Genomic DNA, 17,572 nt, shown 5'->3' with positions numbered 1-17,572 from the left:
CGGAGAATTAAAGTAAATCTCTAATCACCACTACCAGCCACCCAGTGAAGCATGGAATACTGGGGCTACAGCAGAATAAATACTCAACACCAGTTACACATGCACAGCCTAGTGTATGGGGCAAAATGGAAACGTCTTTCAGTTGGTGGTCGGCCGTTAGCACACGAGCATGTGAACATGTAGTATTGTCCTGGTGAACAGTACAGTGAAATTGATACAAAACCAACAAACATATGGCTGATGTACTGTGCCGGGATGAAAACAGAAAGATGAGAAAAGTTTCTGCCTTCAAGGAGCTTCTGGTTTAGTCAACTGACACATTTAAACATATTAACGGGACACAGAGGACAACCCAACTGAACAGGGGAGGCTCTCACACGAGGAGGCAAGATTTGAACACAGGCCTGAAGGGTGAGGGTTGGAGAGCCAGGTTAAAGGGAACTGGAGGGAACTAACTTGGAGACCATATGAGAGAAAGCAGAGAGGAACAGGGCAGCATGGCATGTTTGGAATACATCTGCAGTTTGGTCTGGGAGGACGGTACATAGTAAGGCAGAGAACAGAGAGAGGGCTCAAGAAGTAGGCAAGAGCCCTTTCACCTCTGGCCTTCAATGACATTCTAAGAGCCTGGAAGGGAGAAGGGGGCTTTTTGCCATTAAAATGACACAGAGGCCTGTATTTTATCAAACTCGCTGGCCGCAGGCAGGGAGGGTATCTGGGAAAGGAAAGGCTAGCTATCAGGCAGGCAATTAGAAGCCTGCTGTAATGGCCTTGGTGACAGAGAAGGGGTTAAACTAGGCTGAGGTGGGAGGGATGGAGGGGAGAGGGTAGGTTCTAGAAGTTATCAAGAGAAAAAAAAGTAAGGACTTGAATGGCTTTGTACGTGAGAGATGACGGATGGTGCGGAAGGCAGAGCCCAAGGTGACTCGACCCTGAGTTTCTGGCTTGAGTGCCTGGCTGGGTACCAGTTCCACTCACTGAGAAATGCCTAACTGAAGAAGAGCAGGATTAGACAGGAAAGGGGGCTTGTTCCTCTTTGGAGACAGTGAACGTGTGGTGACTGAGACCAGGTGGCCTGAAGCTCAGAGGAAAAGCCAGGGTGGGAGATGAGCGGTTCTGAATGTACATACCAGCTGAAACCTTGAGAATGCATGACGTCTATTAGAACTGTGGAATTTGGGGAAATAGCAACAATTAGGGTTTAGATAGAAGAAACAAGCCCACAAAAAGAGAAGGAAGTAACACAAGATGGGAAGAAAACAGAGAGATGGGTGAAAGAGACGTCAAAGGAAGACACGTCAAAGGATGAGTAATGGACAAGTAGCATCAAGTATAGCAGACAGACAGCATCACAAAGATAGAGAAGCTTCCAAATTGGATAGTCAGGAGCTAAGTGTTAAGGGCTGAATTGTGTTCTCATGGCTCCCGCCCCCCAAAAAGGCTGGCATCCTAACCCTTGGTAACTCATAGTGACAGAACAGGACCTTATTTACAAATAGAGTCTTTATGGTTAAAAAGAGTGGGCCCTGATTGAATGACTGGTATCCTTGTAAAAAAGGGGAAATTTGGACATGGAGACAGACATGCACAGGGGGAAGAAGGCATGAAGAAACACAGGGAGAAGATGCTCATCTACCAGCCAAGGATGGAGGGGGGCCCCTCCCTCCCTACCAACACCTTGACCTTGCACTTTCAGCATCCAGAACTGAGACAACACATTTCTACTGTCTAAGCCACCCAGCTTGTGGTACTTTGTCACAGCAGCCCAGCAGACTAATATGGACAGTTCACCATGCAAGACACAAGGGGAAGAAGTCAGGTTGGGGAGGGCTGAGGTATGAATGTAAGGCAGAAATGGGGACTACACTCTTACAAGGTTTATGTGAAAAAAAAGCTAGAGAGGAACACAGTGCTTGGTTTAATTTAGTTTCAAGATCAGAGACACGTGAATGATCTCAAACACAAATGGATAGATTTCAAATTTAGGGAAACTATTTCAAATTTAAAACATATTGGCATAGTTCATAGTTTTGTTCTCTGTATTCTGTTATTTAAAAAAAGGCCTGTTGTAGTAATGGTCACAATTTTTGTTCCTAGTATTATTTGTGCATTTTCTCAACTTCTCTACCAATTAGTCATGCCAGAGATGTTACAAATTGAAAATAAAGGTTTTTGTGTTTTTTTGGAAAAAAAAAATAAAGGCAAAAGACTTTGAAATTATAAGAGAGGGAGGGGATAACTGGCAGAGCAAGGTCCTGATGGGACGCGATCAAGGCCACAGCTTGGGACCCCCTGTTTTTTGAGACTTCAGGGAAGGAAGGAGTTAAGAATGGGGATGGAGGTGGTCCTTGTTGGGAAGAGGCAGGAAGTTGATGGTGTTTCCACCTGTGGTCTCAATTTTACTCATCAAGTAAGAAGCAAAGTCATCTGCTCAGAGTTGACAGGGGGTTAAGGAAGAACCGAGCAGGCGGGTGGAGACTGCAGCCAGGGAAGGATGAGAAAACTGAATGAGGACCAATGATGCTGGGGGTCTGGTCATGCTGGAGACAATATTTACCTGCCTGGATTTAATAGAGGCAGAGGAGGTGGCCTGTTGTAGAATTAATCCAGGTTTAGCATTCTGCAAAGCAGGTGTGACCAAGGTACAGGTACAAGAGAAGTCACGATACTGTTAAAGAAATGGTTTTAGCACTCAAGAACGGAGATGAGGTTTGGCAGGGATGGAAAAGTGGTAAAGAAAGATCCCTCTGTATTTTGGATCAGGTTTAGTGGGAGCTAGAATGAGAGCGATCTTGGAATGAAAAGCTCCTGAGGTGTGGTATTCTTGGTCATGACAACACAAGGCAGAGCGCTGGGAGGAGGTGGTTAGAATGGACTGGACAGAAGGGCTGTAGGGACTGAGGTCCGGCTCCATAAGGGGTGCACGGTGACACATGCTGGAACCTTCCACAAGAAAGGCAGGAGCTAAGATGGAAAGCACCTCGGCCCTCAACGGACAGGACTGCAGGACACAAGATTTACTGAGGATGGTAGTGGAAGATGGGGAGTTACAGGATGGCCTGTCTACCAGAGAAGGAGGGGCTTCCACAAGTCAGACCCTCTGTCCTATTGGGATGGCTTCCATTCATATTTAAATACCCAATGTCTGGAAGAGACATATTTTTAAGTCTTATTTGTAGGATCAAAGAAATAAGTTTTAAGAGCTAAATGAGAGTATGTGGTTCTTGATACATCATGTGCTAAAATTATAGATACATTACATAAAAAACTACTGATAAAATTTTAGATAAACAACATACCAGAAACTCCAGGTGGTGTCTTAATGAATTTTCCATTAAAATGACCAATAACGGCTTCGCACTTTTCTGTTGATTCCATCCTATTCATCCATAAAAATAAAACACACGTTTAGAGATCTCTTAGTTGTCATTTGGTTTTGTGCATGTGAGCACTCTTACAGGTTTACTAGATACAAATGAAACCTAGCAAAAATGTGAATAAGAAAAAGTGGGTTTATTCTTTTATCTAATTGTTATATGTGTACTTCTGTCATAAAATGAAAACTGGTCTCCACAGAGTACTTTCTGAATCATAAAAGAAATACATTATACCCAGAGAGTTTAATATCAAGCACATCAAATGTGTCAGTTTTTTCTACTTGTTGGAAAAGTGGCAATCGATACACAATAGTCTTTCTTGGTCATGATATTGAATTAAAACAGAAATGCCAGCTCAAAATACGATTGTATTTATTATTGCTGCCAGAATATTAGTCATTTGATGACCTTTCCTTTTATACAGTCACAAAAGGACAGACTCAAAAGTCATGATAAGAACGAGTGAAAATCACAGGACACTCCTTGTATGGTTTTACGTTAGCTTTAGGTTTAAAATTAAGTCAGCAAAGTCAGTTATGTACCTTCTTTGTCACCCTGGCTTCAGAGAATGAGCAGAGGACAGAGCCTAACTTCACAATTTATTCTACATCTGCAGGTGGCTAAAAAACGTTTGAGAAACATTTCAGGGAAATTACATTATTTTGACTTTTTTTTTTTTTAATGGAAGAAACACTGAATAATCTATTCAAAATGCACTACACTCCTGATTACCCAGAGAGTTACATCTTGGTTTTAATGGGTAGTAACAGTTTTAAAAAGCCATAGAATTTAATTGGGTTCCATCTTTGGATACAAAACTGAAACTGCTTGATCTGCTTTCCGAACACCCACAGAGGTAAGGATTTTTAGATGGTGCTGAGCTTTTCACTGTTTCCCTTGGACCTTTGAAGCAATGAAGGGTACACTGGAAATGCAAGTTTTGGTGACTTTCCACCCGTAGAAATTTTAGTTTTGTTTTAAATTATCTGGCTGAACAGAAAGAGCTGTTAGCTAAAAACCAGAAGAACCGAGTCCCAGACCAGTGCTTGAAGTCTGGTGAAAATGCAAACATTTCTTCTTTGACTCCATTTTCTTACATGGAAAATAGTAAACAATGCTGTTTGTGTTGATTTCACAGGTCTATGGGAGACATGATGGTCACCAAATAGGATACTGCATATGAAAATAAAATGCCAGCAGATTTTCTTCTAAAATAAAAGTCAACACGTTGAAAGATACAGACGTTATGTGTTCCTGCACAATATGAATAGGTTCCTAAATAATGTAAAATCAGTTTTCGTGCATGGGCTTTCAAATTAGAACTATGTCAAAAATCAAAGCTCCTTCTGTTTAAGATTTTTCTGTTGGAAACCAAATTAACCAATACACTGAAATATCCTTTCTGGGGAGGAAGGTATGAAAATAAGCTGTAAGGGGCCCCTGGGTGGCTCAGTCGGTCAGGACTTCAGCTCAGGTCACGATCTCAGGTTTGTGAGATTGAGTCCTGCTTCAGACTTCTGCGCTGATAGCGTGGGAGCCTGCTTGCGATTCTCTCTCTCCCCCTCTCTCCTCTGCCTTCCCTGCTCTGCTCCTACTCTCTCTTTCAAAATAAATAAATAAACTTTAAAAAAAAGCTAGAAGTGAAAGCACTTTTTTTTTTTTTTTGTTTTCAACGTTTATTTATTTTTGGGACAGAGAGAGACAGAGCATGAACGGGGGAGGGGCAGAGAGAGAGGGAGACACAGAATCGGAAACAGGCTCCAGGCTCTGAGCCATCAGCCCAGAGCCCGACGCGGGGCTCGAACTCACGGACCGCGAGATCGTGACCTGGCTGAAGTCGGACGCTTAACCGACTGCGCCACCCAGGCGCCCCAGCACTTTTAGATATATCTGTAACATATTTCTTAAAAAAAAAAAACTAATCTGAAGCAAAACTGTAAAATGTTACAACTGGTGTAGCAATTGGTGGTTAGACAGGTGTCCAATCATTGTCTTACTTTCTGAATGTTTGAAATAATCTAATCCATTGACTTTATGATGAATCAAATTTCCATCTAATAAGAAAAAGCCATACCAATTTATTTATGAAATCTAGGAGCCTATGATTGTTACTTTTAAGAAGTTATAGGCATCTGGTCTAATTAATCAAAACATTAAGGACACATATTTTCAAAACTATTGCTCATGTGGTATTTCCTTGCCCTGGGTCACCGAATATTTAGTGTCCTCCGGTTCAAGAATCCTAATGAACTCCCAAAAGATCTGGAAAAACTACCAACCAAAACTTACACATTTAAATTCATGGTAGAGCTGGCTCCCATAACCCTGCCTCTTCTCTTTTTGCTCGACTTTTAATTTTGCAGGAAACTCAGCAGAGCTATTGTCACTGACACGATAAAGACAGAGCAGCGTGCTTACCTAGCAAAGCCAACACCACGACTCGTACCACTGGAATCACGTAGTATCCTTGTAGAAATAACTTGTCCAAATGGCTTGAGCATAGTTTCAAGTTCTTGCTCATCCATGGACAGTGGCAAATTAGAAATATATAGGTTAGTAGGATCTTGTTCCTGTTGCTAAAACAGAACAGAGAATTGTCCGTTAATGTCGAACTGAAGTTGAAGTATTTACGTTAACACACTTACTTTTCTTGAGCCACTCTCTCTGCTCAGGTCCTTTTAGAGCGCTACCTAGAGAGAGCATGGGAGCTACAGAACACCCAGGTCACCTTGGACACTTGAAAACAGTGTCTGAAGCTTGGACAATCTGTGCAGGTCGGACATGATTCCACTGCGTCGTTCTTAGCGGATCTGGGGGTGGAATTGCTGGCATGCACTGCGGAGCTGGAGAGGAAGCCCTCATTGAACCACACTCTCAGCTGTTTGCAGCGCTCCCAAAAATAACCAACCTCTCCTCCACTACTATTTTTAGGAGTCCATTTCAGGCCCACTATTGCACACAAGGGTAATACTGTGAATAATTCAATCCAGAGACAGATAACGGATTCTGAACCAAGGCGTCTCAAGTCTACTGGGGCTTTATCTCAATCCCCTTCCTCTGCTCCATGGCAGGGTCCTTACTACTTACTTTTGAGTTGTGATCACCAATGGGGAAAGGAGAGCCCGTAAATTCACAAAGACAAATAAACTCAAAGACATATAAAATGATAAACTCTAGGCAGAGCAAACTTTAGAATCTGCATAAAGGTGAACTCAAGAGTAAATGGGGGAAGGGAGCTCTGCTAAATCCTTGCTCCTCAAAGAGCGATCCAGGGGCCAGCAGTGATGGGATTACCTGCAAACCTATCAGGAATGCAGAATCTCAGGCGCCCTCCCAGGCCCACAGAATCAGAAGCTGCATTTTAACAGGATTTCCAGGTAATTCATATGCATATGATGTTTAAGGAGCAATAATTAGATCATTTCCCACTCACCTTTCCTTTGCTCAGACAGAATCAGCTGAAACCAAAGATACGCAACTGAATTTTCTGAGAACCAGTAACTACTAGGTATATTTACTAAGAGTCCAGTGTTAAATCATCAGAGAAAAAGCTTATATGACAACTGGAATATTTTCTGATCACGTTAGAATCACTTCTAATCACTTCTGCAGGATCACTTCTGCAATTGTAAGACTGGAATTTTAATTTCATTTTAAATCAGGCTTTCCTTTGATCTTACTAACCAAGTGTATCTTTACACACTGAACTATGCAGGCTTATGAATTTTCTTTAATGAGCACTTTTAGTAGTCATTCATTGATATTTTAGCATTAGGCAACAGAATGGCAAACTCATATTTTAGGTGTCCAAAATGCACAGTGCTTTGAAGCATACACATATTTGAATTGTACAAAAGTCTCTACTTTTAAATTTGTCCTATCATTAATTAAACCTGAAATGAAACCCGTCCTTTTATGTCATCTGGAGTAAAAGTGAACATTGACCTTTCGTGATATACTTACCAGGTAAGATTTAAAATAACAACCTGGTATCCTAGGACATGGCAAATGCTCTGGTATTTCCAAGCATTCAACTTATCAAATCTGGAGAAACCATGGGCAAAAAGTATTGTCCCTATGACCTCCTGGTTCTGACAGTGGGCAGCAACATGGAACCAGACCAGTCCCAAACGTGTGCAGCAGAGGCTCCAGGCCTGGGAGTCCCTGGGGTGTGTCAGTGTGGGTAGATCCAAGAAAAAAAGTGAAATTTTTCAAATGCTCACTAGCAAGCCAAATACTTAACCTCATTAACCTTCACAGACTGAACAAAATGCTAACTATCTTTGCTTTTAGCTGAAATTAGGATCAGCTCAATGTGGAATGACTGATTATTTTATGCTGAACAAAACCTATCTTTATATCTTTAAGGTATAAAAATTGGAAAGTGATTTAATAAATAAAAAATACTAACAGATAAAGTGGAAATATAAAGAAAAGCAAAATGGTCTTAGGTATGAAAGTTTTCAAATGCTTCTGCAGTAGGGTGAGAAGTAAAATGTTCTCTCCTTATTTTCATTTCACTCACTACATTTGCCCCATTAATTGCACAGATCCTGGGTTAGTCATCTCACGTGGGCTCTACCCTCCCAAGTCCCTGAAGATTTCCTGCGGTGCAGAAGGCTCTATTTGTTCCTATGGAAGTCTGGTCCTTAACTGGCCAGTACAGATGGAGTCCTTTCTCTGAGGGTGGGTCCTGATGAGCCCCGTAGCCTCCTACAGCCAAATGATGTGTACAGCACATTTCATGCGTCCCAGACTCGCATAAAATAGCCTTGACTCCAGTCCCGTCTTCCAGCTGCTTATAGTTAAGTAGGAGAGATAGAAACACAAGTAATAAGTGCTATGACAGAGATGGGTACCAATCACAATGGGAGGACGGATGGGGGGAAACATGTCTTGGGAAGACAGTGAAGACTTTCCGGAGGTCATGACATTGAGTTGAGACTTGGGAAACAAACAAGTCGTTGAGGCTGAAATCAGATTGTGAAAGGCTTTCTAAAGAATTTGATTCTACTTGGTCAGTCACTGCTGTTGAAACTTCCATTTCAGTGCTGCGAACAGCAAGAAGGACTATGTATCCTGAGGAGTCGGCAGGTAGAGGCCAAAGTAACCTTGCCAGAGTGCAAAATTTTTTTGAAGCCTTGTGTTGTATCTTAGAAAAAAAAAAAAGTCATGTAAATGTTGCAATCTATTCCCTAACTATTTAGGTTTGTTTTGGTATAGAAACAGTATTTCTGACCTCATACTTTCAAGTACTACTGATACTCTGGGGAGATAAGCTGTGTTTATCCTGTGATTTCATGTACTGGGGTGGGGGAGGGGAAGCAGGAGGAAGGAGGGACTGCCGTCCATGAACTGCAGTTAGAAAGCCACAGTCTGACAAACGGGGAGGTTTCAGAAGCTTGGAAACAAGGAAATGATATGATCAAACCTATCTTATGAGAAAAATCTCTGAATCATGCTTAGTCAGATTCAGAATAAAGCTGGGAACCCCCTAATTAAAAAGAATTAAAACCTTCCCTGGGCAAAGATAAGGCCTAAAAAATGTTACGTAAGAAACATATACCACAAATATTGTGGAGACTTCTCTATAAGTTACAATTGTAACAATTAAATGACTAACATTTAAGAATGTTCAGAGGATATTTGTCATATGTGAAGTATTTTTAAAAGGGTTAACAATGTAGGTACAAAATACTTTCTAAATCCATGTTTTAAAATATGATTAAAATATGTGTAAAATACTACATTCTTTAAAGTCTTGATTCAACCTGAAAATTCACCAGTGAAGAAAAAAATAAGCACTAAAATCAGAATCCAGAAAGAAACTGAGCTCTTAACCCATTCATTGGTAAATAGTGAGCTAAAAGTAGACTAAACACAAGTGAATATTTCCTATGATTTTAATACATTTGTTTTCAACAGCAACAACTCAATTAGTTTTTTCATTTGGGATCATCTTTAAAGCTAATGTTATTTATTTTTCTTTTCAAATGGTCAACTTATCCTGCAAACATTAGCTACAAAGTTGCAGTAATTTAAAAAAAAAAAAAAAAAAGAAAGAAAGAAAAGAGAAGAAACTCCAGGCTGGCAGGACTGGCCACAAAAATATCTAATCCCCAAAGTGTCCATGGATCCTAATTACCACACGTTCATAGTGAATGGAATATATAATACTTGCAGTGAGTGGGGAGTGGTTCTTGAATGAGGGTAATTTAGTTTCTTTAAAATCAGTGACAACCATAACTCTGTTTTATTGCATACAATGTTATGTCCCAAAAAACAATTATTCTGTAAATTATGGGTGGCCAAACATAAAGTGGGGCCAACAGGCCTCTTTATATCCATCTTTAGGCATGGAAAAGGTTCAATGGCTTCTCTAACAAGTAGAAAACTAGCTCCCACATTGGCCATGAGAGGGATAAATGGCCACTAATGTTCACTTGAGTAGAAAAGCAGGGCTCAGAGGTCCCGTGTGGTGTAAAGCACTCAGTCATCATCTGAAAGAAATTAACAAAAACCTCCCTGTGCATGTGGAATGGTTCCTAGCATGCAAGAAAGGGACTTGGCAGGAAGACCAGACATCTGTTTTCCCTTGTACTGAATAGGTTCACCAACCAGCCGAGAGCTGCTTACAGGCATGTGAATGCAAACTGCCTAAAGCATGGTGGACTCTGTGTGGAAGGGGGATTAAATTCCTGCTCCTTTGCCTATTTACTGGGGGAAAAAAATGTGCTCGCTCACCACCAGGCAAAGAACATATGATGGCCTGCTGACTCCCAGCAGGCCTTAAGAGGTAGTGCTGAAAGGCCTGGAGAAGTCACTCTATTAACAGATATACCAATGTTGATTTGGTTGTTAAGTCTTTTCAGCTTGGTGTCTGAAATTTTCTCTTCTCTTTACTGATTCTGAGTCTTCTATTCTAAAAACAAACACATCTGAAACAAAGCCAAGTTTAACAGAAACGGGAATGGCTTTGAGCCTTTGGCAAAAGCTTTTGATAAGTTTCATCAGGGTACTCTATAGACAGAGCTCAATAAATCTAATTTTTAAATGTCCCATTCTTGTCACTATCTGCTCAAGCTAGGAAGAAAGTTTTTCTCTCACTTAGTTGGCTTCTCTGGTCATCAACAAAATAAACATTTAGTATCTACCCTATGCCAGGTACCAAGAAAGGTACTGAAAGTTAAAACATGAATAAGAAACCATTTCTGCTGTTGAATGCTCTCCACTCTCAATTCTGCACTTCAGCTCTGAGTATCTGGGGAGTCCTTTTTCAACCCAGGTACCCAATGTGTCAAACAATATTATATGCTTCCTCACCCTGAACCCCACCCCCACCCCCTGACTTCCCTGGAATGCACTTTAATTTTTTCTAATTACATAAGAAATCAAGACTTTAATATGTAACAACATGAATTTTCAAAACCTTATGTAGTATCCTGATTAATTCACTAGCAACAAGTGGATGGCAATGGGTCCCTTATGACTCAACATGGAGCCAGACCTTAACTTCTTTTAAAAAGCTGTCTCCACAAAAGGTGCATGCCAGGTGCTCCTTTATCCAGACAGCATAAAGGGACGAAGTCAATTCCAGATCTTCAAATCCATGGTGCCATGCTACAGAACAATGGACCCTCTAGCATTTAAAATATCTTTTGTAACTTTAATGATATGATAAAAAATAAATCAGGTCCAGGAAACTCCATCTTTCCACAGAGACCTAAAGAAATTCAGAAATTCATGAAGTGCAGGATGTTGGCACACTGCCAGCATCTCTGAACCTACGTACTGTTCCTTCCCGACAGATGATGTAGAGCGGGATCACTCTTCCCAGCCAATTTACACTACCCAAGTCTCCTAAGGAGGCCTTTGAACAGTGCTCATTATCAATCCACAGGAAAGTGGCATTCAGGTGCACTGTTGACATGTGCCAATCTAGACCCAGTCCAGTTTTGACTAAATGCAGCGTAAAGAGTCCTTCAAAACAGTGGTTATTTCATAGACCACGCTGCTTAATATCACTGGCACTGAAAAGATGCCTAGGTAAGTGCTCTTAGGGTTGCTTTAAAGAAGGCCTTTGCATTTGTAACAGGTTGTTCAATAGCCCTCTTTCTAACTTGGGTTTCAGCAGAAGCCACAAAACAACGGTTGGCACTCTGACATTCCAGAGTGAGAAACCAGACCACCTAAAGAGAGCTGCTGAGAACTGGTTTGGGGTGCTTAGCTGACCACCCACCTCCGTCTGGCTACGAGAGATTGGAGAGGCTGAGGATGAACATGTATGTGGAGAGAAATGCTGATGTGTTCTGAGTCTCACCATGTGGGCTGCTTCCCTATCACTGCGAGTCAAGCAAGAGGGGCTTGAACAGACCACTCAGGAGGCTTGATCTGTGTGCCGTGGAGCTTGGTGGATACAATGGATCAATGTCCGACTTAAACCTGAGGAATCTAAAAGGTAAAAGGCTGGCTGAAAGGGCATATAAGTGTGGTTAGTAAGTTACCTACTCTCCCACAGACAGTTGCCAAACGCAGATCAGATGAGGGCCACGCAGGGTAGAACTGGCCCAGCGTTGTGTTAAATCCTTCCAAGAAAGGCAGCCTTGAAGGGCAAGGAGGTCTCAGCAGAAAGGGGTTGAAGTTAGACTCTTAGATTATCAGGAGCTGAGGCATATATTTACCAGTTTCGAGGAACCACGGGAGAAAGATCAATTAGGGGGGGTGGTGGTGGTGGTGGTGGTGTAAGAGATCTCTGAAAACCTCCCAAAGCATTCCACGAAGGAAAACATTAGCTCTCTGTCTGGCCAGAGAAATTAATACCAGATTATACCACTGTCAGGTCAAGAAACTTTCCCATCCTGTACCACTGTTCCAAGGTGGTGGGGCGGGGGCATAGGGGGCAAGAAATCACAGTTAGTTAGCTGATGGAAGCACAGGAAAAACAAGCTTGGGAAACAGGAGAGAAACTAATCATGCTCCTATCCTGCTGCAGGCTTACAAATTAGGGCAGACCTGAGCTGGAAAAAGGGAGAAGCTTCAATGGGATACTCAAAGTTTCATTAAAAAAAAAAAAAAAGTCCAAACAAGCCAACGAAACCCACCAGGACTGGACATTTAAATTACAGGCATCACACATACAACATCAGTAATGTGTTCTTAAAAATCAGATGTTCGGCATCAAAATGTTAGTTAGGATCCCATTCCACATTATTTCAAATAATAAAAAATCATAATGTATTACACATGAATCATCACCCTCAATTTCCTAAAATGTCATTACTTATTTTCCTATTTTTCTACAATTTCCTAAAATGTGACTTAAATACATTTGTTACATATGTATGTATATACCCACGTAATAGATGGTTGTATTGGGATATAAACCTTTAATGCATTGCTTCCTGATCACCAAGTAATCAATACAGTTGTTAGCAGACAATTGCAGTTTAAGCTGTGATTTCTTTAGCACCAGTGACAGCCGAGACACCTATCTCTTTTGCCCACTCTCAGCAGTTTTCAAAACCTCTCCATGTGATTCTGCAATTTACAAACTGTATTTAGAACGTAACTTGAGACTCCCTATACAACATCTTATTTAAAATATCGTATTGTTTGGTGTAAGTACATTTAGAAATGGCTGAAAATGTGTCGAAAGATAATTCTATTCCGTGACGTTTGGATATAAAAAAATCAAGAGGCATTCTAACGAAAAAAAATTTATCAGAAAGACCTGGAATGAAAGCAGCAATGGAAGGGACATTTTAAGATAATGAGAGTGGCGGGAAAAGTCATGGGACCTGCCCTGGATATTATCCATGAGAGGATGAAGCAGGAACTTTATAGAACAGAGGAAATGGACAGAGTAGAGGGAAAAATAGAGTTGTTTTTTTGACTGTGTCTTGAAAGTCCTGCTTATAAAATGTACAGTTATCCATTGTTTACAGAGGCAGATTAAACATTTTGTAAATCATTATACAACACAGGTACTGCACAATCATAATGAAATATATTTAAAATCCTCATAATCATGATCTTTCAATAATGCCACAGGGAATTAATTACTCTATAGTATAGACAATCTGAAAATCATGATACTTAATATTTATAGATTTGGTTTATTTTTTTTAATGTTTTTTTGTTTTTGAGAGGGGGGAAGCACAAGCTGGGGAGGGGTAGAGAGAGGGAGACACAGAATCTGAAGCAGGCTCCAGGCTCTGAGCTGTCAGCACAGAGCCCGAAGCAGGGCTCGAACTCACGGATCACGAGTTCCTGACCTGAGCCTAAGTCAGATACTTAATCAATCCAGCTACCCAGGTGCCCCTCAGTTTATTTTAACTTCTTACTCTGGAGTTTAAGAAAATCTGAAATATGTCCAACTTATGTCCAAATTATGGGGCACTTGGGTGGCTCAGTCAGTTAAGTGTCCGACTCTTGATTTTGTGGTTCGTGAGTTTGAGCCCTGTGTCAGGCTCTGTGCTGACAGTGTGGAGCTTGCTTGGGATTCTCTCTCTCCCTCTCTCTCAAAATAAAGAAATAAACAAACATAAAAAAATATATCCAACTCCATTCAAAGCTTTAAAAATATTAAAAGTCAAGGACTACTTTAGAAAGGTGATTCCTTTCAGTAATTCCTGACATCTTTCATGAAGTTGAATCTTTGTGTCAAGGTAAATGTCTATCTTGGTAGGGGCACCTGTGTCCTTCAGGAGCCTCAAGGTCTTAGCAGGTAACTTATGTCTTTCCTAGAACGCTTTAACTTCTATAAATCTTTCCTTCTGGAAATGGGAATGTCCCTGAGGGAATGATCACATGCTTCTAGCCAGAAGTAGCAGAGGACAGCACAAAATTACTTTCCTGTGTACTTCAAGAAGCCAGAGAATATAAAATTATCGATCTTTTGAAAAGGATATACAAAATATCAAATTGGTGAGTTTCAGGCTTGAAAATATTTCCCACAGCAATTCAAGGACCACAAATGGAAAAAAAAAAAAAATGCATATAATTATATGAATTTCTGAATAAGTGTCCCCTACAGGTACTAAGTATGACATAACCTGAGTTTACATTTGGGCAATAAAAAGACTGGGGCATAAAACTCACTTTAACAATATTCTTCATCTAGAATGCTAAAAGTTCATCAGAAACAACCCTTGAGTAAAGCCACTGTAGAACTAGTAAAGAAGAGATTTCTAACCTATAAATAACCAGTGTCTAAAAATGTCGGACTTGTGTACAGATTCGAAATAGCATTTGTGGCTTCCACCTCACTTAAAGTACTACTGAGGATGTGGGGGCACAGGACAGGTGTTCAGAAGTGACCCAGGCTGTCTGGGATGGAGGGAGGATGTTCGCAGTGACAGGCAAAGCACCAATGCCAGGCTTCGGAACCAAAGCCAGGGACCAGAGCAGCGACGACTGGCTCTCGACTCACCTTTGCCATTTGAGCTTGAACCCCACTAGCCTTCAGGGCAGACACAGCTTTTTGAGCTGCTGCAGGACTGTCGAAGTCGACAAAACCATAACCTGAAATGCAAAACACACTTCGTTATTAAGCCATTCTTTTGTAATAATGTAAAGAGCAAAAAAAAAATGACTCTAGTTGGTTTCCAATGTGGGCAGCAGAAACGAAACCCTGACGTCCTGACAGATGTCTAGCACTGACAGCTGCAAATGCAGCGTTCTTCTCAGGCTGTCTTTCCTTGTAGTCTCTCATGAGCTAGACCAATGTCCCTTCATTTTTTTTTTTTTTTAATTTTTTTTTTTTTTCAACGTTTATTTATTTTTGGGACAGAGAGAGACAGAGCATGAACAGGGGAGGGGCAGAGAGAGAGGGAGACACAGAATCGGAAACAGGCTCCAGGCTCTGAGCCATCAGCCCAGAGCCCGACGCGGGGCTCGAACTCACGGACCGCGAGATCGTGACCTGGCCGAAGTCGGATGCTTAACCGACTGCGCCACCCAGGCGCCCCGACCAATGTCCCTTCAAAGTAAAAAAGAAAACAAAACAGTTTTCCCTTTTCTCAGGTGTCCTATACTTACTGGAAAAAAAAAAAAAAAGACATCTAAGTTAACCAACCAAAGTTAAGAAAAGAAAGGGGAGGGAATCAACTTCAGAGAAATAGCATTTCTAACGATTTGGCGAGAAGGATAGAACAATCCTTTGGAACTTAAGACATGACAGGAACAAAAATGTTTATTCCATAGACTAAACTATATGTTTCAAAGAAATTAAGAATACCCATTAAATACCCCAAATATAAAATAATCTAAATTTTAGTACTTGATTAAAAATATGATTACTTGTTTACTTAAAATACACCTCGTGATCCCCCTTCACTTAAAGAAGGGGGTAAAAAATGCCTCCAGATACCCAAAAGAGCTGTTTTAGCAGTTCATGCTCTAAAACCTAAAACTAAACCTCCCCAAAGAGGCTCTGATTTAAAGCTTATTTACCCATAGCTTTAGAAACATTTTTAACAAGCTGGTCAGCTACTCCTTGGCCACAATGTATCAAAAGCAGAAAAAGGGAGGGGGGTGTCAGGCTAAGGGTAGGGCTGCTACAAAAGAAGCATATGGATGGTACTTACCAGTGAAAACTGGCAACAAGTGATAAAAGAGGAAAACTATACAAAGAACAGGACTTACTCAATGTAGAGCAATAGCTCCATGCGTTTCGCACAATCCAGTGAATATCACTGGACTAAAATAGGCAATCTCTGATTTTTCCGTGATCACTCTTAAGTTATTGGCAAAAAGCTAAATTGTATTTAACACACTGTTTAAAAGATCAGGGAAACCAGGCAAAAATACCAACAGATATTTTATTGGAACTCAAACCTATTACAAAATAAATTTTCAATGAGTAAGAGTATTTTGAAAAAAAAAAAAAAACAAAAAAAAAACAGTTAGGACGCTGCACAGAAGAAGGGCCAGTCCTATCATTGACGTGTAGATATCGTAAAGACAGTTTAGACCACGAAGTCCTAGTGCCAAAACAGACCAACATACAGATCAACAAGGCCAAATGCAAAGCTTGGAAAAGGTTCAAAGGTCAGTGTGCACTCTTAGTAACAAAAATACTGTCTGGTAACAAAACAAGTTGTAATGAAACAGAGTAAGCCATCAATTATAGAAATAGATGTTTCAGTAGAGATTAGATTAGTTAAAGCTGAAATAAGAAGCAGCTTCCTTCTATTACTTGGAATTGGACTGAAATAAAGCCTAGTTTGATTTAGACAGTGGAGAAATAGCCAGGTTGGAAAGAAAAAGAAGAGTTAGCTCAGGTAAAAGCAGAGAATGCTACTCAATTACCACATCAGAAATTAGGTTAAACATATTCCGAGTGTTATGTAGAAACCTGTAGTTAACGCTAATACACATCCCTCCGTGGGCACACACAGGCACACACTCTCTCGCCCTTGTACGTATTTTATTACCAAATACAACTTGAGCAGGCCATAAATGAATACCCAACTACAATGAAATGATGTAACTCCTACTCATGGATATTTAAGCGTGTCCTCCGCACAATTCTGCTGTTGCCAATAAATCACAAGAGACAGAGGATCTCAATTTTGATGTAACTGTGGTTGAATTTATTACCAGTCAAGTACTATTAGTATCATTTTATCTGTTATTTTCTTATTAGGAAAAAATCCATAATGGCTGCATGCTAGTTGTTTACATCCTTTTCTAACCACATAGCTGTTTCATAAATATTTGCTTTAAAACAAACGTTAACGGATAGGCATGCAACCACGTGCCCTTTTCCATTTTCTCTATTGTATCACTTTCTAGTAAAATATGAGAGTATGCAAATTTGAACTACAGGTTCTTTGGGTTTCATTATAAATATATGTATAAAGATGTTTCTGAAGGTGGGATTCACTAAGTAACACAACACCCTCACACTGGGTCCCCAGGAGGGGTCTCAGCTCTCAGGACCAGGCATGTCCTGCTTCCTGGATTTTCCTCCACACTGTAGTGACTGATCCATGAGAATAGCTATGTTTTCTGTTTTTGCTTTGGCTATTAGGAAACATAGGCAGGCCATTTCTGTAGGAACCTGAGGTTTCCTGCTCTTACCCTTAGTTTCTCACTGGTCACCCATTTTTATTTTGCGTGCATGTGTTCTAGTCCTGTATGTAATTCTGTAAGCATTAATAATTAGTGTCATCATCAATACTTTGTAAGTT

At 40.6% G+C, this 17,572-nt stretch overlaps 1 protein-coding gene across 7 annotated transcripts in view; it reads right to left on the bottom strand.

The window, feature by feature from the left end:
* RBMS1 (RNA binding motif single stranded interacting protein 1) overlaps window positions 1-17,572 on the bottom strand; it is a 220,184-nt gene that overhangs the window by 24,234 nt on the left and 178,378 nt on the right. For all 7 annotated transcript variants that reach the window (XM_047869518.1, XM_047869517.1, XM_047869520.1 and 4 more), the window contains exons 4-6: window positions 14,809-14,900; window positions 5,796-5,953; window positions 3,300-3,379 (exon numbers count right to left, since the gene is read on the bottom strand). In XM_047869518.1, coding sequence (XP_047725474.1) covers window positions 3,300-3,379; window positions 5,796-5,953; window positions 14,809-14,900 — 330 coding nt within the window. The remainder of the gene's footprint in view (window positions 1-3,299; window positions 3,380-5,795; window positions 5,954-14,808; window positions 14,901-17,572) is intronic.

The sequence above is a fragment of the Prionailurus viverrinus genome, chromosome C1, assembly GCF_022837055.1.
Source record: "Prionailurus viverrinus isolate Anna chromosome C1, UM_Priviv_1.0, whole genome shotgun sequence".
Taxonomy (NCBI): domain Eukaryota; kingdom Metazoa; phylum Chordata; class Mammalia; order Carnivora; family Felidae; genus Prionailurus; species Prionailurus viverrinus.
This window is presented reverse-complemented; position numbering and strand designations above follow the sequence as displayed.